At 49.7% G+C, this 26,817-nt stretch overlaps 1 protein-coding gene across 3 annotated transcripts in view; it reads left to right on the top strand.

The window, feature by feature from the left end:
• The window catches only part of GANC (glucosidase alpha, neutral C), a 594,745-nt gene that overhangs the window by 196,880 nt on the left and 371,048 nt on the right, over window positions 1–26,817 (top strand). For all 3 annotated transcript variants that reach the window (XM_075331191.1, XM_075331189.1, XM_075331190.1), the window contains 3 exons: window positions 14,854–15,007; window positions 15,083–15,318; window positions 17,485–17,611. In XM_075331191.1, coding sequence (XP_075187306.1) covers window positions 14,854–15,007; window positions 15,083–15,318; window positions 17,485–17,611 — 517 coding nt within the window. The remainder of the gene's footprint in view (window positions 1–14,853; window positions 15,008–15,082; window positions 15,319–17,484; window positions 17,612–26,817) is intronic.

Genomic DNA, 26,817 nt, shown 5'->3' with positions numbered 1-26,817 from the left:
TTATCTCCATATAGTGATGTTTTTTTTAGGTTTTTGCACCCAGTTCAGACTTAGAATGGTGTTCCAAACGTTATTCCTTATTTGTTAGTAGTTTTTCGTTTGTGAACCCTCCCCAACCACACCTATTGCCAATCCATATCATACGCATAAATAGCCTGGGTCTCAGCTTCCCATACACGGTAAGTTTTTTAACTGCATGAGAGGACACACACAAGCTAGGGACCCCAACGTAGAGAAATACTTTGGCGTAGTGTTGGGGCTCTATTGCATTGATCAATTCAGTAGCTAAATTTCTCTTGATTCATATGTTCATGGCAGTAATGCAGGTTACATTTTTCCCATTTCATTCTCACATATAGCTATTGAATTTTTCATGTCAGTATTCACACAGCAGTTTCTGCTATTACATGTATTCCCCTTGCATAGTCACTGGTGTGCATACCTTATCTCCATATAGTGTTGGTTTTTTTTAGGTTATTGCACTCAGTTCAGACATAGAATGGAGTTCCAAACGTTATTCCTTATTTGGGCTCCTACCCAGACACCTCCAGTCTTTACTCCTCACTCCTTCACTCCCAAGACTCAACTCTCACTTTTCCCGCCTCCAGGCCTGTGAACTCCTCGGTGGGTGGGGCCAACCACCTGGCTCCGCCCCACCTGGTGTGGACATCAGACCCTGGAGGGAGGAAACAAGGGTTTTGTGTCTGGCTAATGTAACTGTCTGGGGGTGGGTGTGTGTGTGTGTTTTCTCTGTGGCTACCTGGCTAGGCCAGGGCGCCACATTCCCCCTTGGGGAAATGCAGACCGTCCGCGGGCTGCCCGTCCATCACTGGTTTTACTTTTCAAACTGTAAAAATATAAATAACATGTAAACGGTAAACATATCAACATAGGCATTCTTCTGGTCACTTTAAACGTTGCACATATAAAACATTTTTAATACTGACGGACGGATGGATGTCTTCCGCTCTCCCACCCAAGCAACCTAGCTCTGATGCTGCCCCTAAGAAGTGGGCAGCACCCCTTGACCCCAGTCCAGGTTCAGGCTGCCCGAGCGGGAACGGGTACGGTAACTCGCACCCGACTGTCACTTCAGGTACCCCACATCCAAGGGGGACCCCTGACCCCCGGAGGATCGCCACCAGTTACGGTAGTGGCGGGCCTGGGCCATCCCTTTCCTCCAGGTCCATCCTCCAAATCAGCCTCTCCGGAGGCGGCAACGGTATCCATCCCACAACACTATTTACAAACCCACAAGTTCGTGGGTGGCCTGCTAGTTCTCGGCCATGTTCATGAGGAGTTTCTCATGTGGGTATGGGGGGGTGAACTTATCAACAGGGACAACTCCAGTCCCAACGGGGACGGTTCTCTTCTCGGACGGTAATCAGATGATTGTTCGGATTGATTAATTTTTCTGAGGGTCCCAACGTGGGACAACAGGTTGCCACGGTGGACCGCTGCCTTCACTTTAGGTTTACCTCCTCATAGATTTTCTCCACCTCGACATCCTGCCGGCAAGGTGGAGGAGGGGACTGGGACTCCGCCTGGAATCTACGGCCTTCCCTCACCTTTACATCGAGGGCAAACCAGCCCCTCTCCCCGCAGTGTCGAGTGTAGGACACGAGGTCACCTGGCAGCAGGTCTTGGCCTGGGTGGCCCGTCGGCAGATGGGCATGCACGTCCCGGCGAGCCACGAACACCTCGGCCTCCAGGCCTGGCTCATAAATGAAGCCGTACCCCCGATGGGGATCAAATCTCCGGACCTGACCTTCATACACCGGGCCCCGTACCCGGAATGTAGCATGGCGGAGGTTGTCCTTCTTGTGGATGGTGTGGGCCACCACCTCGGCTCTTTGTCGCTCCCTCTCTGCAATTTCCCGGCCCAGCGGGTTCGGCTCCCTGTCCCAGTAAGGGACGTCTGCATGCCCCCGCGCACAGGTCGGGCCCCGCGGGACTTCCTTCACACTGCCCACAACTGGCGCCCTTTTTGGAAGGTCCCGCGGTGACATGGCCTGGGGTGCTGCCTCGCAGCGGCGACTCGGTGCAGCCTCAGACGAGGTTTGGGGTTTGGGAACAGGGGTCCTTACCGGCTGGACCTCCGCCTCCTTCTGGACCGGACGGACTACCGGAGCCGGGACGATCTTAAGTGCGGCCACTTTCGGTGCCGATGGCTCTTCTTCGTGGACGGGCACCTACCACTGGGTCTTCCATGGTAGCGGTGCGGGTCGTCTGCGGACATCGCTTGCAGGCTGGTCCTCCAGGGTGGATGGCTGGAACTCCGCTACCGGTGGTGGGGGTAGCGGGCCTAATGGCGGGGCAGCAGCAACCGAAGTGGGTAGCGGGGGAGGCAGCAGGGTGAGCGGGCGCAGACCGGGCCCCTCAGCCACAGAGACCGGTCCCTCGGGGACACAGGGGCGTGGGTCACCTACCCGCTCCTCCAACTCTGTCACCACTTCGCGTCTCCACACGGCCGCCGCTACTTCCGCCGTGTCGGCCAACCATTCTTCCACGATGGACTGCACTTGGGCCTGCAGGCGGCTGCACATTTGCGTGGTCCGTACCTCCACCCACGCCGCCATTCCTGGCGTGGGCTCTGGGGTTTCAGCGGTGCCGGACGGATGGGACATCTTACGCAGCAGTGTTCCAGGAACCAAATGTTTGCAGAGTCCTGGCGTCCCCGCTTTTTATGCCCTAGGCTACATTAGGCAGGCTTTTCACCCGCCCCCCTTGGTTCTTTCTAGCACTTCCACTTGTTGGGGGCGGGGCTTCGCTTTCCCGCCTTCCCTGCTTGGGGAAGACGCTCGAGCGGGAAATCTTCACGCCAAAGATGGCGGCGCTTCAAATTTTTCGGCCGGACGCCGCCGGCGGAGACCACAAGGCGCACTTCTACTGGTAAGTAGATGGGTAGGATCCTGCTCGTGATGCCAAGTTGTCGCGGATGGCGGGGCGCTGCGCTCGCTAACGCTCGGGTCCGGCGCTGCTGCTGCTGCTCGGTGGCTCGAGCGGTGGGCCGGATCCGGGGACTTGAGCGGCGCTTTTCACCCGTGAGTGAAAAGGGGGGTGGTTGGTTTGGGGATTTAGTCCGTGACGCCACCCACGGGTTGTGGTGAAGGTGGGCACTACCGCTGCTGGTGACGGGGATTCCTGGAGCGATGGTAGGGAGCAGCCGGGATGTTGTTTTCCCCCTCCGTGGGTAGGGGTTGGTGGTCCCGGGGCCCGGTGGTGTGACGAGGAGGCAGGGTCGGTGAGGTGCAGGGTTGCAGGGGCAGCGTGATGCGGTGCCGAATGGCACGGGTGTACTCACTCAGCAAGAGATGCACAAAGTCTCCAGTAAACCAAACGGCTGGATGGACGGGTCCCACATCCGGCTGCAGTGTCTCTCCCCGGACAGGTGATGGTGGCTGTCTTTCCCTGCACCTTGTTGTACTGTCTTGACTACGATGGGTTCCCAACGGTAGTCCGCTTCCCGGTGTATGGATGCTGGAGGAGCCCGTTTTGCCCGCAGGCGCTGGCCCTTGGGTCTCTAGCCTGTGGCGGTGGCTGTATACCCTCACGGTGCGGACGGTTGCCTTCTGACGGGACTTGGGTAGTTAGGAAACCCCTGGGGTTCCTGTCACTCTCGGATTTGACTGTTAACGGCAGCTCCAAGACTAGTCGGGGTCCGATGGCCCTGCCTGTGTGTGCTAGCTTCACTTCGCTCCCCGGTTCGGTACCGGCGGGCCACCGCCCGACTCCGGTCCTACGGTTCCGGGTTTATCCACCACTCCTGCAGACGGCCACCACTGTCTGCCAACCTTGCTGTCCGTGTCTGGGCTCCTACCCAGACACCTCCAGTCTTTACGCCTCACTCCTTCACTCCCAAGACTCAACTCTCACTTTTCCCGCCTCCAGGCCTGTGAACTCCTCGGTGGGTGGGGCAAACCGCCTGGCTCCACCCCACCTGGTGTGGACATCAGACCCTGGAGGGAGGCAACAAGGGTTTTGTGTCTGGCTAATGTAACTGTCTGGTGGTGGGTGTGTGTGTGTTTTCTCTGTGGCTATCTGGCTAGTCCAGGGCGCCACAGTAGCATGTAGCAAGAGTCTACCCGGGCAATGAACAGTCCTCCTTCCTATACCCCTGAGCTCTCCATTCAGACTATTGGGGTCTTCACGGTTGGTGGATAAGACTGGGCTCTTATTGGCTAGATTTCAAGTCGTATACAAAATATCCCTAGTAGTAATGATCTCTGGCAGACATGAGGGAGAGACTGCTAAGTTACATCGCAATACAATTTGAGGTTCACATAATTAATTTGTCTGGGTATCTGACCTTCATTGGCCAAGGCAATTAAATGAATCAACAAGAACTGTAAGGGTACCGTCTCACTAAACGACGTACCAGCGATTCCGACCACGATCCGACCTGCTCAGGAGCGCTGGTATGTCGCTACAAGGTCGCTAGTGAGCTGTCAAACAGTCAGATCTTCCCAACGACCAGCGACCAGCCACCAGTGACTCGTGTAACGATGCTGCGCTTGGTAACCAGGGTAAATATCGGGTAACTAAGCAAAGCGCTTTGCTTGGTTACCCGATATATACCCTGGTTACCAGCGTACACCGCTTACAGGCTGGCAGCGCTGGCTCCCTGTATACGGAGCTAGGGTACACATCGGATTACTAAGCAAAGAGCTTTGCTTAGATACCCGATGTTTACCCTGGTTATCAGTGTACGCTGCTTACACAGAGTCAGTGTTCATTGGTCTCCCGCCGTCAAACATGCCAATGTGTGCTGCACAGCGGGAGACCAACGAGCAAAAAATGAACCAGAACAGTGTGTAACGATCAGCGATTTCACCGCAGGGGCCAGGTCGCTGCTTAGTGTCACACACAGTGAGATCGCTGATGATGTCACTGGTATGTCACAAAACCTGTGACTCAGCAGCGATCTTGCTAGCGATCTCGCTATGTGAGAAGTACCCCTAACACTAGACTCCTAAGAGTCTTGTAGAAATAATGAGGGGCTTATCCCCTGTCTGTAATCAAACTATCTTCATGTCTGCCTGAATTTTTAAGAAATTTAACCCATGCTAGGCACTGACAGAGTCCATGTCATCACAGTTATTTTAGTGGTGATTGACAAATTCTGTAAAATGACCCACTTTGTTGCTTTGCTATCTCTGCCGAATGCCCAGACTTTAGCTCAGGTGTTCATACAGGAGATTGTCAGACTTCACAAAGTCCTGTCTGACATTGTCTCCAATAGGGCTACTCAATTCATCGCTAATTTTTGGAAAGATTTTTGCTCTCACTTGTGGATCAAATTGTCACACTCACCAGCTGTCCACCTACAATCTAATGGTCAAACTGAGCATATGAATCAAAACCTGGAACAATATTTGCACTGTTTTGTGTCTGACAATCAGGAGGAGTGGTCGGCGTTCCTTCCCCTGGCAGAATTTACTATTAACAACCACCATCAAGAATCCAGTTTTGTATCAACTTTCTTCTGTGTCTATGGTCAACATCCTCAATTTTGCATGGTGTGAAAAGGTGACTCTTCCGGAGTCCCTGAAGAGAACCAGGTAGGCTGTGTATTATCGTCCACATGGAAAAATGTTCAGCGACACTTGTTTAGCATGGGGACTAAATATAAGCGTGTGGCTGACTGTGGACGTGTGCCTGGTCCAGACCTGTGTGGGTGATTGGGTTTGGCTAGCCACAAAAAACATCAAGCTTCAGTTACCTTCTCCTAAGTTTGGGCCTCATTTCATTGGTGCATTCAAAATTTCTGCCGTCATCAATCTGCTGGCCTTCCGGTTAGCGTTACCAGCTGTGTACAAAAGCCATACTGTGTTCCACAATCTCTTTTAGTCCCTCTTCACACGTCAGTGATTCTGGTACGCATGTGCTTTTTTTTATACGTACCAGAATCACTGACATACGCAGATCCATTATAATGAATGGGTCTGCTCACACGTTAGTGATTTTTCACTGAACGTGTCTCCATGCAGCGTACACGCGTGTCCGTGATTGCTGCACGGAGACAAGTCCGTTTTTTTCTGGCATCACTGATGACCCATGGACCACACTATGGTGTGATTTATGTGTGATCCGTGAAACACGTACCCGAAAAACACTGACAAATAAAATAATAAACATTTTCCACTCCCCTTTCCAGCGATGCGCTGTGCAGCCTCTGCTCTCTGCAGCTCCTGCCCGGCGCATGAATATTCATGAAAGCAAGAACAGCCGACCCGGAAGTAGCTGCAGAAAGCGATGGGCGGACGCTGCAGAGCCGAGGAGTTCAGCACCATGGATAGCAGGAGGGAAGGCAGGTGAGTAATGTCCATATGCAATCACAGATCACGGATTGCACATGGACAACCCACGTGTGCCGTGAATCACGGAACATGGAGGGACATGTGCGTGTTTTACATGTCAGTAAAGAACGTCAGTGTTTTTCACTGACGTGTGAAACAGGCCTTAAAGTGATTTGTGGTTCCCGCCCTCCGCCTCCAGTTTTGGTGGATGGTTCCTTGGAGTTTATGGTATCTAGAACGATTGACTACCGGGTTGTCGTTGGTCACTGCAGTATCTGGTACATCGGTGAGGTTATGGCCTTGAGGAGAGGACTTTGGTACCAACATTAGATATTCATGAAGAGCACCTGGTTAGGGCGTTTTATTGTTGCCATCCTGGGAAACCTGGGTCAGCAGGCACTGAGGGTCCAGAGGCTTCTCATAGATGGGAGGTACAGTCATGCAGTGTTGTGCTCTGCCCTCGCTAGGTGTTATGGTGATGTCAGACTCTGTTCACACTGAAGAGTTTGACAGGCACTCTGGTGTCTCTTAGGCTGGAAACACATCTATGCGAGTAAAGTCGGTCCGACTGGCTTGAAAAATACTCGGCTGATTTTAGTTCACGTTAGGTGCGAGTGCAACGCAAGTGCGATGCTTTTTGCTCGCGTGTGTGTCGCGTTTGCGATGCTAGTTTCATGCAACATCTTAATTATCTAAAAGCTATTACACATGTGTCATTTAATTTACCTTTGGGAATGTGATGTCACATTCATCAGTTGATTATTTAATGAGCGAAGTTACTGCCACACTCGCAAATGTGAACGCTGGTGCGCGTGTGTGATCCTACTTTTAATCCCCTTCCATAGGAAATCATTGGGACAAATGGTGCGAGAAACTCGCAAAAAAGCAGCATGCTGCAATTTTTTTCTCAGTCCGATTTGGACTGAGAAAAAAATCGCAGATGAGAGCTGAATCATTCACTAACATGTGTCCGATTCCAATGCGAGTTTTTCTCGCATTGCTTAACTGCGAGAAACTCGCAAGTGAGAAGCAGCCCTTAATTGTTCAGCCAGAGCCGGGCGTCGGCTGTTTCTTGCTCACTGCTCATCAGTCTGGCAGAAGTTAATTCTTGCTGGCTTGTGAACTGCTGCTAGGAGCTCAGGTTGCTAATGACCACTCACAGCCACCTCCACCCTTTATAAAGTGCTGCATCCGGTTCCTCATCGCCAATTATAGCTCCAGTGATTCTGGTCTTTAGCGTGTGATCCAGTTTCTGGTGATATAGCTGTTGTCAGTTTATTTCCTCCCTGTATCTTATTTCTTCCTGTGCACGTGTTGTCTCTCCCTTGTGTCTGATTGCAGTGTGTTTTTGGGGTTTGTTACTTCAGTCCTAGCCCCTCCGGGGGTGTTAGACAAGGGTAAGGAGTGAGTTAGGGTCTCACTGGTGGTCCAGACCTCACCACCAAAGGGCGTACCTCTGGGATAAGGGACAGAGCAGGGTCCCCAGTAGGAGGGCCAGTCTAGGAGCCCCTGCTCATTTATTCATCACTCCCGTGACATAATCAGCCATCTCATAATTCCATATGGATCCAGTTACCGCCTTGCAAAGCACATGCAGGCGCTGTCACTCCAGGAGCTAAGGGGGCATTTTAGCTTCAAGATCAGTCATCTTCCGCGGCAAAGGGCACATTGGTGATCAGTGCACCTGAACCCAAACTGCCGCTGCCCAAGCGGTTTCCTGGGGATCACAGTTGGTTTGTCTCATTCCGGGAGGCATGTAAGCTGTACTTCCGCCTGCGTCCTCTCTCCAGACCTCACCACCAAAGGGTATACCTCTGGGATAAGGGACAGAGCAGGGTCCCCAGTGTGAGGGCCAGTCTAGGGGGCCCTGCTCATTTACTCATCAATCCCGTGACAGTATAGTGATGAACAGTAGATATAGGAGAGACTAATGGAGCAGACTACCCTATAGTGACTTTCAGAAGCTAACAAAATAAAACATAGACTTAAAAATACATGGACTTTCTGAAAAATATATAAGTTATAAACTAGACTTTTCCAAAAACTTCGACAGTCTCTTTCGAGCATATATCATACCTGTTTCTCTACTTTTTGTCCAGTACAAGGGAATTCCTCCAGAATTGTATATAGCACACTATACATTTTTTGCACTGATTCCACTGAGCCTCTTCTGATGTTTGACCAACCAATGAAAAAAAAATGTTAGTTCTTTACTTCTCTTAAACAGAAATGCTTAAATGTGTTTCCAGAGTGAAGGAATCATTATAAAATAAAGGAATAAGTGTTACCTTAGAGGTTAAGTACCTCTCCAATCACCGTGCGCTCATGCGCTATGTACTCGGCATCCATCAGTCACTGACCCGTTCAGCCGGGTAGTGGCCTCCATGTACAGAATGTCATACTATTTATTATTATTATTATTATTATTATACTGTGGTCCAGGTTCCAGTGGAGACCATTAAGGCCGCTTTACACGCTGCAATATCGTTAACAATATCGCTAGTGTGCGTACCCGCCCCCATCGGTTGTGTATCATGGGCAAATCGCTGCCCGTGGCGCACAACATCGCACAGACCTGTCACGTCGCTGTGACCGGCGAACCGCCTCCTTTCTAAGGGGGCGGTTCGTTTGGCGTCACAGCGACGTCACTAAGCGGCCGCCCAATAGAAGCGGAGGGGCGGAGATGAGTGGGACGTAACATCCCGCCCACCTCCTTCCTTCCTCATTGCCGGCGGCCACAGGTAAGGTGAGGTTCCTCGTTCATGCGGTGTCACACACAGCGATGTGTGCTGCCGCAGGAATGACGAACAACATCATACCTGCAGCAGCAACGATAATTGTGAATAGGGGAGCATGTCAACGAGCAACAATATGGTGAGTATTATCACTTGTTAACGGTCGCTCCTGCATGTCACACGTAACGACATCGCTAAGGAGGCCGGATATGCGTCACGAATTCCGTGACCCCAACAACCTCTCTTTAGCGATGTCGTTGCGTGTAAAGCGCCCTTTAGTGTGTCATAGCTGGAAAGATTGAGCATTGGAGAAGTGATAATGTGGCGCCCCTGACCTGGTCAGGCACCACTGAGTGCTGCACCCATGCTGGGAACAGCACAATACAGGTAATCCAGAAGGCTGACAGGGGTGTGGAACACAGGCGCATAGTGATCAGGTCTCACACATGTACCCATGAGAGGACCCCTGGGGATCCCAGGAGGGGGCAAAGCCTATACCTCCACTGGAATAGTGGCAGGGGGTTAAAAAGCCTCCATCTCCTCTCAAGGGGTGTGGTGGAGAGTCTGGTTGCTAGGTGGCGTAGGCAAGAACAGGAGAGGAGGAGCAGTGAGTCAGTTAGAGCGGAGAACTCCAGAGGGCTCAGTGAGGAGCAGACCTGTGGGGGCTGATGCTGTCTAACAGCGCCCGCGCAGTGACTACAGACGGGGGAGAACGGTCAACTAGGAGTGCTGCCTGAAAGCCAGCTTCAGCTAGAGAGTGCACGGAGTGGGAAGTAAGGAGACTTCTAGAGAGCACCAGGCCCAACCGGGCGGCAGATCCCGAAGCGAGGATAGATTCACCTTTCCCTGCTAAACCTGCCGGTGTGGGGCTCTTACAGCCCACACCACAACAACCAAAAGCCGCAGCCACGTAACCGCAAGTAGGGCCCATAGGTCACAGGAGGCAAGAGGCTGGAGTGGCCTGGCCCGGGGAACAAGCACACGGCAAAACAAGAAGGGGAGAGAGGCTTGGAGCATCTTCCCTGGGTGACCCCCATAGGGACTCAAAGTCGGGGTCACCCCAAACCACCAAGGGCTAAGGAAGGCGAGTTTGTAGTCACCCTCATACAGTCAGCCGGAAGGATACCTGGTTCCCACCTGGTTTATCCCAGCTACGCCCGGGTTACTCACCCTGCCACCTGAAGTGAGTAAAAACCCTGAAAGACACTCTGCCTGTGTGTGGTCATTCTGCGACTTGTGGTACTACAGCTTTACAAAGGGCCCTGGGGCTTGCCTCACTCTCAGGAGGCTACTACACCCGACTGCACCCACCATCAGCCCCAGGCGTCCTCTAACCTGCAGTGGCGGTCCCCTCTGACCGCAAATACTGAGAGTGGCGTCACGATCAAAAACTGAAGATTCCCTACCTGTGACCAGCACCAGCTACGTGGAGTCCCTGAAGGTATGCACTGATACAACACCGGCGGGGCTTCACATCTGGCGTCACGAACAGGATAAGGACTAGACCTGTTCAGACAGGTGACCATGTGCCTGGGCGGTCCGCCTGAAAAATTGGAAGCGCCGCCATATTGCCACCATGAAAAGCGCGCTGAAAAACAACAGCAGCCCGCGCTGGAAGAAGTTACCGCCCACGAAGAGGTGTGGCTACCCAGAGATCCCCTGAAGAGTTCTGACCTTGCCAGCTATGAGAGTGGAAGCGTCGAGAGACGGCGGGAAGGAAAGGAAGCCACAAGCCTGCTGCTGGGAGAGGAGCTGCTGAAAGAGGCAGAGCAGAAGCTGGACAGCTTGTTACAGGAGGCAGCGAAGAGTCCACTGCTGGGAGACCGTGCAGAAGACGGCGCAGAAGAAATGGCGTCTGACCGCAGGAACCCAGAACCAGGCTCCGCTGCCTGGTGGTACCGAGAGCTGGCCCAGTTTTGCAACCGGCTGGAGACCCGGGTCGTGGAGCAGATTCGGGAGGAACGGATGGAACTGCAGGAGCTGACCGCGGCGGTTCGGGCCTATGAAGGGAGAGCTGCATGCCGGGTGTCAGGCGGGACGGCGACGACGCAGACCCCAGTGCTACCAACAACGGGTGAGTCGAATGATGCCCCGGCCCGCGCAAGTGCCCCGACCCCTGCTGCCACGTCCGCGGTCCCTGAAGAGGCGTCCGGTGCGGCGACGCTGAAGCAGGCCGCAGCCACGCCAGGTGCGGCCCTCCAAGCCCCAGCGGCTGCAGCGATGCCCTGCTCGGCCCACCAAGACCCAGTCCCTGCAGCGATGCCCTGCCCGGCCCGCCAGGACCAGGCCGCCGCCATCCTGGGCGCGGCCCGCCAAGACCAGGCCGCCGCCATACAGGGCGCGGCCCGCCAAGCCCAGACTGCTGCAGCGACGTCCAGCCCAGCCTGCACAGAGCCCCCTGCAACAGCGACACTGATCCAGGCCGCCGCCATGCCAGGCGCGGCCCGCCAAGACCAGGCCGCCGCCATGCCAGGCGCGGCCCGCCAAGACCAGGCCGCCGCCATGCCAGGCGCGGCCCGCCAAGACCAGGCCGCCGCCATGCCAGGCGCGGCCCGCCAAGACCAGGCCGCCGCCATGCCAGGCGCGGCCCGCCAAGGAAAGACTACCCCAGCATTTACCCCGGCCTGTAAGGCCAGAGCAGACACCGCTCCCCGGTCCACAGAGGTTCCTGATAGGCAGCCCACGGTGGGTGAAGACCCTGCATATTGGCAGATGAAGGCTGACCTGGAGGCCAAATTTCCACAATGGTTGGTGAGCCAGTACATACCCCCTCCGCATACCCCAAAGAGTCTCCTGCTAACTCCTGCAGCAGCTACACCAAGGAGTCCCTCACCTGGGCCGGCCGAAGAGCAGCCATCCCCGGCACTGCCACAGCTGGAGTGCCAGGAAGAACTAAGGGGGAGAGGAGGCCAGGAAGCAGAAGGGTTGACTCCGACTCCAGTGTCACCAGTAGCAGTTGTGTATTCAGAGCCGGAAATGCTGCCATACGCCCGCTGGGACGAGGAGGACCTGACCCCCTCTGCAGAAGAAGAGCTGCCTAAGAGCTTCACCTGGAAGCCCACAGGCATGAATCCAGCCCGCAAGACACGGTGCAGAAGAACACAGTTTGCTCCAGCACCACAGTCTCCTGAACAGAGAGCAGTCACCGCCAGAGACCTAAAGGAGAAGCGTTTGTTGAGAGAGTCCAAAAGCCAGGCTAGAGGACCCCTGTGTTATGGCGTAGTGGAAGATTTCAACTTGAAAAGTGGTTATGGATTCGTTGTAGCACCAGGAATAAAAGAAGGGATATTTGTAAACCGCAGAGATGTGAACGCTCATCTGCCAAGAGGACACCCTTGCAGAAATCTAAAGATGGGAGATTCCGTTCAGTTCACCCTGCATCAAGGCGAAAGAGGATTGTATGCTCTGGACGTAACGCTATGTCCCAACAAACCTTACAGCCATCCCCTGCAACAAGAAAGACAAGAAAGACAAGAAAGACAAGAAAGACAAGAAAGACAAGAAAGACAAGAAAGACAAGAAAGACAAGACAGAGATAAAGAAACAGATACAGAAAAGGAATCAGATGCAGACCAAGAAAGGAAAGACACAGAACCTATAGATGAGGCAACCACAGATGAAGACAGAGACAAAGAGCAGGAAAGTCACAGGTGCCAGTGCCCAACGTGCCCTCGCCCTAGTGAAAAAGAGGAGTAAAAGTAAAGTAAGAAGAGAAGTTACTGTTTGACCAGTTAAAGTTTTGAAAAGTTTGCAACGTTTTAAAGTTCAAGAATGTGCCCACATAAACTGATGTGAGAAATAAACTTAAGGCTATGAACTTGCTATAGCCACAAACTCTCGCAGTGTAAATAGTTACACCAGTGGCACCACCACCAGGGCCAGCCTGTTTAGGGGCTTGGCTCGTCTGCAACCAGGGGGGCCCGTCCGTAGAAAAGGGCCTTGGCTCACCTGCGACCAGAGAGCACGCCTGTTTATGGGGCCTTGGCTCACCACCACAAAGAGGGTACCTGGTCAGCACCAACTGTGGAGGCCGCCTCTGCATCCTGCCAGAAGAGGCTGACGGCGCGGATCCACCAGGCCAGGTATACCCTGAAACCACCAGCCCATGAAAGCCGCCTCTACATCCTGCCAGAAGTGGCTGAAGCCGCGGCCAACGGGAGAGGAAGATTGGAGGAAAGGTCTGGGGAAACGGATGGCCCAGACCTGGTTACCAACAGGACCGGTGACCTGCCTCCTGAGAGGGTTTTGGGTGGGTTAACGGACTTGTGGGTGGAGGGTGGTGATGTCTGATACCTGGTGCTTTTAAATGTTTTACATGTTTTAATGTTTTATGCATTTTAAAATGTTGTCTTGCAGCCCGAGGACGTGCTGGTGATAACTAAGGGGGAATGTGGCGCCCCTGACCTGGTCAGGCACCACTGAGTGCTGCACCCATGCTGGGAACAGCACAATACAGGTAATCCAGAAGGCTGACAGGGGTGTGGAACACAGGCGCATAGTGATCAGGTCTCACACATGTACCCATGAGAGGACCCCTGGGGATCCCAGGAGGGGGCAAAGCCTATACCTCCACTGGAATAGTGGCAGGGGGTTAAAAAGCCTCCATCTCCTCTCAAGGGGTGTGGTGGAGAGTCTGGTTGCTAGGTGGCGTAGGCAAGAACAGGAGAGGAGGAGCAGTGAGTCAGTTAGAGCGGAGAACTCCAGAGGGCTCAGTGAGGAGCAGACCTGTGGGGGCTGATGCTGTCTAACAGCGCCCGCGCAGTGACTACAGACGGGGGAGAACGGTCAACTAGGAGTGCTGCCTGAAAGCCAGCTTCAGCTAGAGAGTGCACGGAGTGGGAAGTAAGGAGACTTCTAGAGAGCACCAGGCCCAACCGGGCGGCAGATCCCGAAGCGAGGATAGATTCACCTTTCCCTGCTAAACCTGCCGGTGTGGGGCTCTTACAGCCCACACCACAACAACCAAAAGCCGCAGCCACGTAACCGCAAGTAGGGCCCATAGGTCACAGGAGGCAAGAGGCTGGAGTGGCCTGGCCCGGGGAACAAGCACACGGCAAAACAAGAAGGGGAGAGAGGCTTGGAGCATCTTCCCTGGGTGACCCCCATAGGGACTCAAAGTCGGGGTCACCCCAAACCACCAAGGGCTAAGGAAGGCGAGTTTGTAGTCACCCTCATACAGTCAGCCGGAAGGATACCTGGTTCCCACCTGGTTTATCCCAGCTACGCCCGGGTTACTCACCCTGCCACCTGAAGTGAGTAAAAACCCTGAAAGACACTCTGCCTGTGTGTGGTCATTCTGCGACTTGTGGTACTACAGCTTTACAAAGGGCCCTGGGGCTTGCCTCACTCTCAGGAGGCTACTACACCCGACTGCACCCACCATCAGCCCCAGGCGTCCTCTAACCTGCAGTGGCGGTCCCCTCTGACCGCAAATACTGAGAGTGGCGTCACGATCAAAAACTGAAGATTCCCTACCTGTGACCAGCACCAGCTACGTGGAGTCCCTGAAGGTATGCACTGATACAACACCGGCGGGGCTTCACAATAACACCTATATCTTTAGTTCAGAATCATTTATTTTTCTGTCAAGTTTTGAAAAGTTGTGAATGTAGCTGAGCATAGCGGTATAGCTATATGGGCCCGGTACACACCTTACTCTTCATATTGTAGAACCCAAAGAATTGAGCAGTAGAATTGAAAAACGTGTGGCTTTGAATACGTGAATAATACAATACTGCAGATCGCTGTATATAACCATTACTAGTGATTTGATACTGGGAAACAATTATATGTAACATGTAAAACTTTTTGGCCAACAGCGTCCTATGCACGTAGCCTCTCCAGATATGAAGAAACACAAAGCCGTTCCTGAAAAAGCCATCAGATGGATGTCAGAGAGCGGAGTGGTGGACGTCTTCTTGTTAAATGGCCCTGCTCCTTGTGATGTATTGAAGCAATATGCTGAACTGACAGGCGAGTATTCGTAACATGTGTATGTCCTTGCTGAGCTGAGGAATACAGGCGAACGACACAATGCTGTCTCCACAGGTCCCCAGATGTTTCCTCCTCTTTTCTCGCTGGGTTATCACCAGTGTCGATGGAACTATGAGGATGAAGCAGATGTGAGAGCCGTAGATTCAGGGTTTGATGATAACGATATCCCTTATGACGTCATATGGTTAGATATTGAACACACAGATGGAAAGAGATACTTTACATGGGATCCAGAAAAATTCTCTAACCCTGTTAAGATGCAAAACCAGCTTAAGGAAAAGAGACGCAAGGTAAGCGTCCATCGAGGTAATACAGACTGAAATGGTAGAATTGTGGGCAATAGTGTGCATTGTCTATGGTACGCTAGGCTTTTATACTAAAATGAATTTAGATTTAATACATATATTACAAATACCTACAGAGCTACTCTTGACAGTGAGATTTAAGTTAACTTGGACGTACCTATACATTTTTGGTCATGTTTGTCCGTTTAATTCGGGTTCCCATAACGAGTTTGCATTATTCCCCCCACATGTCTGCTGATTTGATCAGCAGAAATGTGAAGCTTACTGGCGCTGGTGGATCGTAGATCCACCTGCAGCTGTTAAATAGTTAGATTGTGCTGACAAACTCTGACAGCACATTCTAACGTGCTCCAGTGGGGATCGCGCCATTCCCCGGCACCATCAGCGGCCCTGTGACACGATCACAGGACACTGATGGGTTGTCATGACAGTGAGGGGGTCAGCTGATGACCCCTTTCGCTGTCATGGCCTGTATCATAATGCAATCAGGCTTCAGCAGTAGCTATTGTCCCTGATTTGGTGGGGGTTGCATATACATTGTTCTCCTCTGCAGGGGGCTTCCATAGTGCACAATCTCTGGAGACTGTCTAGGAACTTCTTTCTAACTAGTAGCTACAAGTAGCAAATGTTAAGGGGGTGGATCTAAGGAGAGGTGGGAGATTCAGCCACATGTTTTTTAGTTTAGTTATGCTTTGTTGGGTGAAGGGCGAGGACCTGTGCTGAGGCCAGCTCCTTTTTGCCTGTACATGGACGATTGGACATTGAGGATCAGCTGCCACGCTGCTGGATTTAGGGAACGCATCTGAGGACTGTTGCATTCTCCTTGGCGTCGGATTGCCCCAGATCTGTTTCCTTTGTGTGGACTCTAAAGAACCATTTGGATATTGGATGTTTTATGCTCCCTGCCTCATTAAATCTTTTTGGATTGTTCATCGGTCTGGTGTCCCTTACTGCTCTGTCGCATACCCCATCACAATTATTCCCCCCACATGTCTGCTGAGTTGATCAGCAAAAATGTGAAGCTTACTGGCGCGGGTGGATCATAGATCCACCTGCACCTGTTAAATAGTTAGATCGTGCTGACAAACTCTGACAGCACATTCTAACGTGCTAGAGTGGGGATCGTGCAATTCCCCGCCACCATCGGCGGCCCTGTGACACGATCACAGGACAATGATGGGTTGTCAGCTGATGACCCCTTTCGCTGTCATGGCGTGCTTTATACTGTTCCGAGGGATGCTCTGAACAGCAGAAGTGATCGCATACTGCAGGCTTCAAGTCCCCCAAGAAGACTAGTAAAATTAATAAAAAGTTAAGAAATAGTTTGAAAAAATAATAAAAAAAACCTAAAAGTTTAAATCATCCCCTTGTGGCCCATTGAAAATAAAACAATAAATGAAAAACAAACCCAAACAAACACATATTTGGTATCTCCGCGTTCAGAAATGCCCAATCTATCAAATATAAAATCAATTAATCTGATCGGTAAAGGTCTTAGCGAGAAAAATCGAAAGACCAGAATTACGATTTTTTTTGGTCACTACAACATTGTATTAAAATGCAATAACATGTGATCAAAACATCGTATCTACCCAGTAATAGTATAATTAAAAACAACAGCTCAAGACGCAAAAATTAAGCCGTCACTGAGCCCCAGATCCCGAAAAATGAGAACCTCACAGGTCTCAGAAAATGGCCACAAAAGCGCTACTCTTTTTTTTTTTTATTTTTTACAAATAAATTTTCACCACTTAGATAAAAGTAAAACTATAAATGTTTGATATCTCTGAACCCGTACTGACCTGGGAAATCATAATGCCAGGTCAGTTTTACCATATAGTGAACATAGTAAAGAAAACCCCTAAAATCGTGCAATTGCACTTGTTTTGCAAGTTCACTGCACTTGGAATTCTTTTTCCCATTTTTAAATACAATATGTGGCAGAATGAACGGTGTCATTCAAAAGTACAACTCGTCCCACAAAAAACAAGATTGATGGAAAAATAAAAAACTTCTGTCTCCTGGAAGAAGATGAGGAAAAAATGCCGGGTGATGAAGGGGTTAAATATCACTTTCATCTTTAGTTTCGTTTTGGTTGCTAATACCCATTTTATATATTTATCCTAATTAAATCTTTTTTTTCTATCACAGCTGGTAGTTATCTCTGATCCTCACATAAAAGTTGATCCAGACTATACCATATACACAGAAGCCAAAGAAAAGGGCTATTTTGTGAAGAACATAACTGGACAAGACTTTGAAGGCAACTGTTGGCCAGGTGCGAAAGTTTGTAAATACGTGCACAGCAATTAATAATATCCAAGTATGAAGTCATAAAATGTAACAGTCCTCAGGTCCCAATCCAATGTAGGGGCCTTTAGGTCCCAATCCAATATAGGAGTCTTTAGGTCCCAATCCAATGTAAGAGCCTTTAGGTCTTAATCCAATGTAGGAGCTTTTAGGTCCCAATTCACTGTGAGAGCCTTTAGGTCCCAATCCAATGTAGGAGCCTTTAGGTGCCAATCCAATATAGTAGCCTTTAGGTCCCAATCCAGTGTAGGAGCCTTTAGGTCCCAATCCAATATAGTAGCCTTTAGGATATAGGAGCCTTTATGTCCCAATCCAATGTAGGAGCATTTAGGTCTTAATCCAATGTAGGAGCCTTTTAGGTCTTCTTAATCCAATATGGGAGCCTTTATATCAAATCTGTTTTATTGATGAAACTGTTGTTAGCATACAAACATATCATTTGTGCAATTACAATACATAAGCATCATTTTCTCAATGACTGAATAACATCCAGAAATTGTTACATTACTAAATTTCTTGGAATTCTTCAAATTATCTTTGTGCTATTACCATATAACCATTGATAAATTATAGGTCAGAATTCCCACTTCTCTTGACTTCCCGTATCCTAATATACTCATTCTCATTGTATGTCTATTGTCTTATGATTTATTGAAAAATCTTTTCATATAAAAAAGAAACTAGAAAAATGCAGATTAATGTTCAGAAAAAGAAAAAAGAGGAAAGATACAAGCATAAAGAAGAGGAAATTAGAGAGAAGGGGGGAGAGGGGGGAAAGCAAGAAAAGAAAAGAAAAAAAGGGGGGGGGGAATGAGACTCCCCACTGTTTCTCAGTTCAAAAAGCTCGCCAAACTCTTCACAAACTCTGGGGACTCCATGAACATAATCCATGATCCCTAAACTGTAGTACATTTTTCTGTGTTCCCAATTAGTTCTGCTGTCAGCTCCTCCATTCTCTGGAGGTTTGTCATCTCCTCCAACCAATCCAGCACCGTAGCGCATCTAGTCTGTTTCCAAAATCGTGGGATAACCATATGGGCAGCCACCAGGCAAAATCGCAACATGTCCCTTTTTTGTGTTTTAATAGCTCCTGGGAGCAAAGAAAGAAGGGCAACCTGGGGGGACTTTTCTATTTCACCTCCACTCATCTTTTTGTACAGGTAGAACACTGAGTCCCAAAAGGGTTGCAGCTTAGTACAGCTCCACCATATAGGTAACATTGTACCTGTGTCTGTGCCACACCTCCAGCACACATCAGACACAGAGGGAAATATAGCATGTAGTTTAGATGAGTAATGGTACCACCTTGTGAGAATTTTATAACTTTTTTCTTGACCGGCGCACGCCAAGGAAAGCTTGTGGGTCCACAGGTACGCTCTGCTCCAATCGTCCTCTGGAATATCCTCTCCCAGTTCCTCTCCCCACCTACAAAGTGAGGTTAATCCACCCTATTTCTCTGGTTCAGCATTTTATAAATGAATGAGATGCCATACATGGGAGCCTTTAGGTCCCAATCCATTGTAAAAGCCTTTAGGTCTTAATCCAATGTAGGAGCCTTTAGGTGTCAATCCAATGTAGGAGGCTTTAGGTCCCAATCCAATGTAGGAGCTTTTAGGTCTTAATCCAATGTAGGAGCCTTTAGGTCTTAACCCCTTCACGACCATGGACGGAAAGATCCGTCATGGTGCCCTGGGCCTTAAAGACCAAGGACGGATCTTTCCGTCATGACGGAATCGCGACACCGGAGCTGCCGGTGACTGCGATCGGTTAACACAAACCGCAGATTCGGGGAGGAGGGGACCTGTACCTGACCTCAGGAGGGGTGGCTCCTCCTCCCCGGACCTACGGAGGCTGTGATTGGCTGACGAACGCAGCTGAACCAATCACAGCCACTGTAATGTTCCAGCCATTTAAAGTGACTGAAACATTGAAATCCAGCCCTGACCAGTGCAGCTGTAGCACTGGCCATTGGCTGGAGCTGGGTGACCTCACTGGATCACCCTCCCCCAGCTCCAGTAGCTCTGATTGGAGAGATCGGCCTTGTGACCGATCTCTCCAATCACAGTGGACCTGTTGCCGGTGACTGCCCCCATCAGCTTCACTTGTCGGTCCCTGCAGCACGCCAGCACACACAGTGAGTGTATACAGTGCAACGGCAGGGTGACAAGCTCCGGTCCCATTCTGTTATGTAACTGGAGCATGGGACCCGGAAGTTGCCGCGCTGCCATTGCACTGTATGAAACTGGCGAAAAGCCTCCCGATCCGCCGCCGCCGCCCTCCATCTGCCACAGTGCCGCTGTTCCCCCCGATCTGCTGCCCGGCCCCTCCCCCTTGTCATCGGCTGGCCGCCCCCTCACCTCCGTGATGTGCTGCCAGCCCCCTTCACTCGTGATCGGCAGTGCGCGCCCCCTTTCCTCCGTTATGTGCTGCATGGCCCCTCCCCCTTATCATCGGCTGCCCGCCCCCCTCACCTCCGTGATGTGCTACCCGCTTCCCCCACCTCTCACCCCCGTGATCGGCTACCCGTTCCCTCCCCTGTCACCCCCGTGATGTGCGCTCCCTCCCCTGTCACCCCCGTGATGTGCGCTCCCTCCCCTGTCACCCCCGTGATGTGCGCTCCCTCCCCTGTCACCCCCGTGATGTGCGCTCCCTCCCCTGTCACCCCCGTGATGTGCGCTCCCTCCCCTGTCACCCCCGTGATGTGTGTTCCCTCCCCTGTCACCCCCGTGATGTGCGCTCCCTCCACTGTCACCCCCGTGATGTGCGCTCCCTCCCCTGTCACCCCCGTGATGTGTGCTCCTTCCCCTGTCACCCCCGTGATGTGTGCTCCCTCCCCTGTCACCCCCGTGATGTGCGCTCCCTCCCCTGTCACCCCCGTGATGTGTGCTCCCTCCCCTGTCACCCCCGTGATGTGTGCTCCCTCACCTGTCACCCCCGTGATCTGTGCTCCCTCACCTGTCACCCCCGTGATCTGTGCTCCCTCACCTGTAATTCCCGTGATCTGTGCTCCCTCACCTGTCACCCCCGTGATCTGTGCTCCCTCACCTGTAATTCCCGTGATCTGTGCTCCCTCACCTGTCACCCCTGTGATCTGTGCTCCCTCACCTGTCACCCCCGTGATCTGTGCCACTTCTCCTGTCACCCCCGTGATCTGTGCTCTGCTCACCTGTCACCCCCGTGATCTGCGCTGCGCTCCCTCTCCCACCTCTCACCCTCCCCGATCTGCTGCCTCCTTCATCTCCTGTGATCCTGCTGCCTAGATCCATCCTGTAGGGTAACTATCCCCAATCTCACCTCCCACTCCCCATCCCACCCATCCCCTCCATCCCCCCTTCCCCCATCCCCTCCATCCCCCCTTCCCCCCATCCTCTGCCACTCCTGCATCCACTGCGCCCTTTCCCATCCGCCCCTACCCTATCCCAGCCGCCACCGTCTCACATTCACAGATGCTCCCTTTATATGCCGCTGCCCCCCATCTGCCACCCCCCCATCTGCCGCCCCCCCATCTGCCGCTGTTCTGATCCATCCTGTAAGTATTGTTCGTGGCTCTTTTCTAACTATCCCCAATCGCATCTCCCACTCCCTCTCTCCCCCCTCCCCCACCTGCTTGCCGCCAATTGCTGATCAGCTACGTGATTGGCTGATCAGGTACGTAATTGTTGCTCTAGTTTTTGCTTTTTTTTTGTGCACCCCAAATAAAACTCGACTTTGGACAGGACTTCTTTTTTTCCATCCCACCTAGTCCCCCCCCTTTTTTGCAGAACATTCGTGTGTGCGCCCTGTTTTTTTTTTTTCTATGCCATGGGTGTCTAGTTTCCAAAATGGGGTCACATGTGGGGGAGCTGCACTGTTTCGGCACCTCAGGGGGTCTCAAAACGCAACATGGAATACGCTAATTATCCCAGACAATTTTGCGTTTGAAACGTCAAATGACGCTCCTTGCATTCTGAGCCCTGCTGTGCGCCCAAACATTTGATTTCCACCACATATGAGGTGTCTGTGTACTCAGGAGAAATTGCAGAATACATTTTATGGTGCATTTTTTCCTGATACCCTTGTGAAAAAAAAGCTACCTGGTTGAAGTAACAATTTTGTGGTAAAAAACATTTTTTTTATTTTCACGGCTCAACTCTATTAACTTTTGTGAAGCCCCCAGAGGTTCGAAGTGCTCAATAAACATCTAGATGAATTCCATGAGTGGTCGAGTTTCCAAAATGGGGTCACATGTGGGCAATCTCCACTGTTTCGGCACCTCAGGGGTCTCCAAAAACAACATGGAATACGCTAATTTTCCCAGACAATTTTGTGTTTGAAACGTCAAATGACGCTCCTTGCATTCTGAGCCCTGCTGTGCGCCCAAACATTTGATTTCTACCACATATGAGGTGTCTGTGTACTCAGGAGAAATTGCAGAATACATTTTTATGGTGCAATTTTTCCTGATACCCTTGTGAAAAAAAAGCTACCTGGTTGAAGTAACAATTTTGTGGTAAAACATTTTTTTTTTATTTTCACGGCTCAGCTCTATTAACTTTTGTAAAGCCCCAGAGGTTCAAAGTGCTCAATAAACATCTAGATAAATTCCATGAGGGGTCTAGTTTCCAAAATGGGGTCACATGTGAGGGAGCTCCACTGTTTCGGCACCTCAGGGGCTCTCCAAACGCAACATGGTGCAGCTAACGATTCCAGCTAATTTTCTGTTCAAAAAGTCAAATGACACTCCTTCCCTTCCGAGTCCTGCCGTGCGCCCAAACAGTGGTTTTTCGCCACATATGAGGTATCTGCATGCTCAGAAGAAATTTTCCAACAAATTTTAGGGGTTCATTTAATCCTGCTACCCTTGTGAATATGCAATATTTGAGGCTAAATTAACATTTTTGTTGCAAAAAGTAAAATGTTCATTTTTTCCTTCCACATTGCTTTAGTTACTGTGAAGCCCCTGAAGGGTTAATACCCTTCTTGAATGTGGTTTTGAGTAGCCTGAGGGGTGCCGTGTTTGGAATGGTGTCACTTTTGGGTGTTTTGTGTCATGTAGACCTTTCAAAATCGCTTCAAATGTGATGTGGTCCCTCAAAAATGTGGCTTTGTAAATTTTGATGTAAAAATGAGAAATTGCTCATAAACTTTGAACCCCTATAACTTCCTTAAATTTTTTTTTTTCAAAAATTGTTCTGATGTAAAGTAGACATGTGGGAAATGTTATTTATTAATTATTTTGTGTCATATGTCTCGTTGGTTTTAGACCATAAAAATTAAAAGTTTGAAAATTACAAAATTTTCAAAATTATCGCGAAATTTCCGTTTTTTTCACAAAGAAGCACAAAAAATATCGGCCTAAATTTACCACTAACATGAAGCCCAATATGTCACGAAAAAACAATCTCAGAATCGCGCCAGGATCCGTTGAAGTGTTCCAGAGTTATAACCTCATAAAGTGACACTGGTCAAAATTGCAAAAAATGTCCTGGTCTTTAGTATCAAAATAGGCTTGGGGCTGAAGGGGTTAATCCAATGTAGAAGCCTTTACATCTTAATCCAATATGGGAGCCTTTAGGTCCCAATCCAATGAGGGAGCCTTTAGGTCCCAATCCATTATAAGAGTCTTTAGGTCCCAATCCAATGTAGGAGCTTTTAGGTCTTAATCCAATGTAGGAGCCTTTAGGTCCCAATCCAATATAGGAGCCTTTAGGTCCAATCCAATATACAGTGCCTACAAGTAGTATTCAACCCCCTGCAGATTTAGCAGGTTTGATAAGATGCAAATAAGTTAGAGCCTGCAAACTTCAAACAAGAGCAGGATTTATTAACAGATCCATAAATCTTACAAACCAACAAGTTATGTTGCTCAGTTAAATTTTAATAAATTTTCAACATAAAAGTGTGGGTCAATTATTATTCAACCCCTAGGTTTAATATTTTGTGGAATAACCCTTGTTTGCAATTACAGCTAATAATCGTCTTTTATAAGACCTGATCAGGCCGGCACAGGTCTCTGGAGTTATCTTGGCCCACTCCTCCATGCAGATCTTCTCCAAGTTATCTAGGTTCTTTGGGTGTCTCATGTGGACTTTAATCTTGAGCTCCTTCCACAAGTTTTCAATTGGGTTAAGGTCAGGAGACTGACTAGGCCACTGCAACACCTTGATTTTTTCCCTCTGGAACCAGGCCTTGGTTTTCTTGGCTGTGTGCTTTGGGTCGTTGTCTTGTTGGAAGATGAAATGACGACCCATCTTAAGATCCTTGATGGAGGAGCGGAGGTTCTTGGCCAAAATCTCCAGGTAGGCCGTGCTATCCATCTTCCCATGGATGCGGACCAGATGGCCAGGCCCCTTGGCTGAGAAACAGCCCCACAGCATGATGCTGCCACCACCATGCTTGACTGTAGGGATGGTATTCTTGGGGTCGTATGCAGTGCCATCCAGTCTCCAAACGTCACGTGTGTGGTTGGCACCAAAGATCTCGATCTTGGTCTCATCAGACCAGAGAACCTTGAACCAGTCTGTCTCAGAGTCCTCCAAGTGATCATGAGCAAACTGTAGATGAGCCTTGACATGACGCTTTGAAAGTAAAGGTACCTTACGGGCTCGTCTGGAACGGAGACCATTGCGGTGGAGTACGTTACTTATGGTATTGACTGAAACCAATGTCCCCACTGCCATGAGATCTTCCCGGAGCTCCTTCCTTGTTGTCCTTGGGTTAGCCTTGACTCTTCGGACAAGCCTGGCCTCAGCACGGGTGGAAACTTTCAAAGGCTGTCCAGGACGTGGAAGGCTAACAGTAGTTCCATAAGCCTTCCACTTCAGGATGATGCTCCCAACAGTGGAGACAGGTAGGCCCAACTCCTTGGAAAGGGTTTTGTACCCCTTGCCAGCCTTGTGACCCTCCACGATCTTGTCTCTGATGGCCTTGGAATGCTCCTTTGTCTTTCCCATGTTGACCAAGTATGAGTGCTGTTCACAAGTTTGGGGAGGGTCTTAATTAGTCAAAAAAGGCTGGAAAAAGAGATAATTAATCCAAACATGTCAATCTCATTGTTCTTTGTGCCTGAAATACTTCTTAATACTTTAGGGGAACCAAACAGAATTCTGGTGGTTTGAGGGGTTGAATAATAAATAACCCTCTGAATAAACTTTTCACAATTTAAAAAAAAAAAAAAAAAAATAACATTCTTTTTTGCTGCAGTGCATTTCACACTTCCAGGCTGATCTACAGTCCAAATGTCACAATGCCAAGTTAATTCCGAATGTGTAAACCTGCTAAATCTGCAGGGGGTTGAATACTACTTGTAGGCACTGTAGGAGCCTTTAGGTCCCAATCCAATGTAGGAGCCTTTAGGTCTTAATCCAATGTAGGAGCCTTTAGGTGTCAATCCAATGAGGGAGCCTTTAGGTCCCAATCCAATGTAGGAGCATTTAGGTCCCAATCCAATGTAGGAGCCTTTAGGTCTTAATCCAATGTAGGAGCCTTTAGGTGTCAATCCAATGAGGGAGCCTTTAGGTCCCAATCCAATGTAGGAACATTTAGGTCTTAATCCAATGTAGGAACATTTAGGTCTTAATCCAATGTAGGAGCCTTTAGGTCTTCTTAATCCAATATGGGAGCCTTTATTTCAAATCTGTTTTATTGATGAAACTGTTGTTAGCATACAAACATATCATTTGTGTAATTACAATACATAAGCATCATTTTCTCAATGACTGAATAACATCCAGAAATTGTTACATTACTAAATTTCTTGGAATTCTTCAAATTATCTTTGTGCTATTACCATATAACCATTGATAAATTATAGGTCAGAATTCCCACTTCTCTTGACTTCCCGTATCCTAATATACTCATTCTCATTGTATGTCTATTGTCTTATGAATTATTGAAAAATCTTTTCATATAAAAAAGGAAACTAGAAAAATGCAGATTAATGTTCAGAAAAGAAAGAACAAAGAGGAAAGATACAAGCATAAAGAAGAGGAAATTAGAGAGAAGGCTGGAGAGGGGGGAAAGCAAGAAAAGAAAAGAAAAAAGGGGGGGGAATGAGACTCCCCACTGTTTCTCAGTTCAAAAAGCTCGCCAAACTCTTCACAAACTCTGGGGACTCCATGAACATAATCCATGATCCCTAAACTGTAGTAGATTTTTCTGTGTTCCCATTTAGTTCTGCTGTCAGCTCCTCCATTCTCTGGAGGTTTGTCATCTCCTCCAACCAATCCAGCACCGTAGGGCATCTAGTCTGTTTCCAAAATCGTGGGATAACCATATGGGCAGCCGCCAGGCAAAATCGCAACATGTCCCTTTTTTGTGTTTTAATAGCTCCTGGGAGCATAGAAAGAAGGGCAACCTGGGGGGACTTTTCTATTTCACCTCCACTCATCTTTTTGTACAGGTAAAACACTGAGTCCCAAAAGGGTTGCAGCTTAGTACAGCTCCACCATATGGGTAGCATTGTACCTGTGTCTGTGCCACACCTCCAGCACACATCAGACACAGAGGGAAATATAGCATGTAGTTTAGTCGGGTAATGGTACCACCTTGTGAGAATTTTATAACTTTTTTCTTGACCGGCGCACGTTAAGGAAAGCTTGTGGGTCCACAGGTACGCTCTGCTCCAATCGTCCTCTGGAATATCCTCTCCCAGTTTTTCTCCCCACCTACAAAGTGAGGTTAATCCACCCTATTTCTCTGGTTCAGCATTTTATAAATAAGTAAGATGCCATACATGGGAGCCTTTAGGCCCCAATCCATTGTAAAAGCCTTTAGGTCTTAATCCAATGTAGGAGCCTTTAGGTGTCAATCCAATGTAGCAGCCTTTAGGTCCCAATCCAATGTAGGAGGCTTTAGGTCCCAATCCAAAGTAGGAGCTTTTAGGTCTTAATCCAATGTAGGAGCCTTTACATCTTAATCCAATTTGGGAGCCTTTACATCTTAATCCAATTTGGGAGCCTTTAGGTCCCAATCCAATGTAGGAGCCTTTAGGTCCCAATCCAATGAGGGAGCCTTTAGGTCCCAATCCATTATAAGAGTCTTTAGGTCCCAATCTATATATATAATTGCCTTATTCTGTCTGTCTGTCTGTCTGTCTGTCTGTCATGCTCCGAAATTGTGTCCTTACGGTGACACAAAGCTGATTGGCCGCTGGGCTCGCCATGGCCCCGCCCCCCCACACGGATTGGCCTCTCG

This window comes from Anomaloglossus baeobatrachus, chromosome 12, assembly GCF_048569485.1.
Source record: "Anomaloglossus baeobatrachus isolate aAnoBae1 chromosome 12, aAnoBae1.hap1, whole genome shotgun sequence".
In the NCBI taxonomy this organism is placed as follows: Eukaryota; Metazoa; Chordata; class Amphibia; order Anura; family Aromobatidae; genus Anomaloglossus; species Anomaloglossus baeobatrachus.
This window is presented reverse-complemented; position numbering and strand designations above follow the sequence as displayed.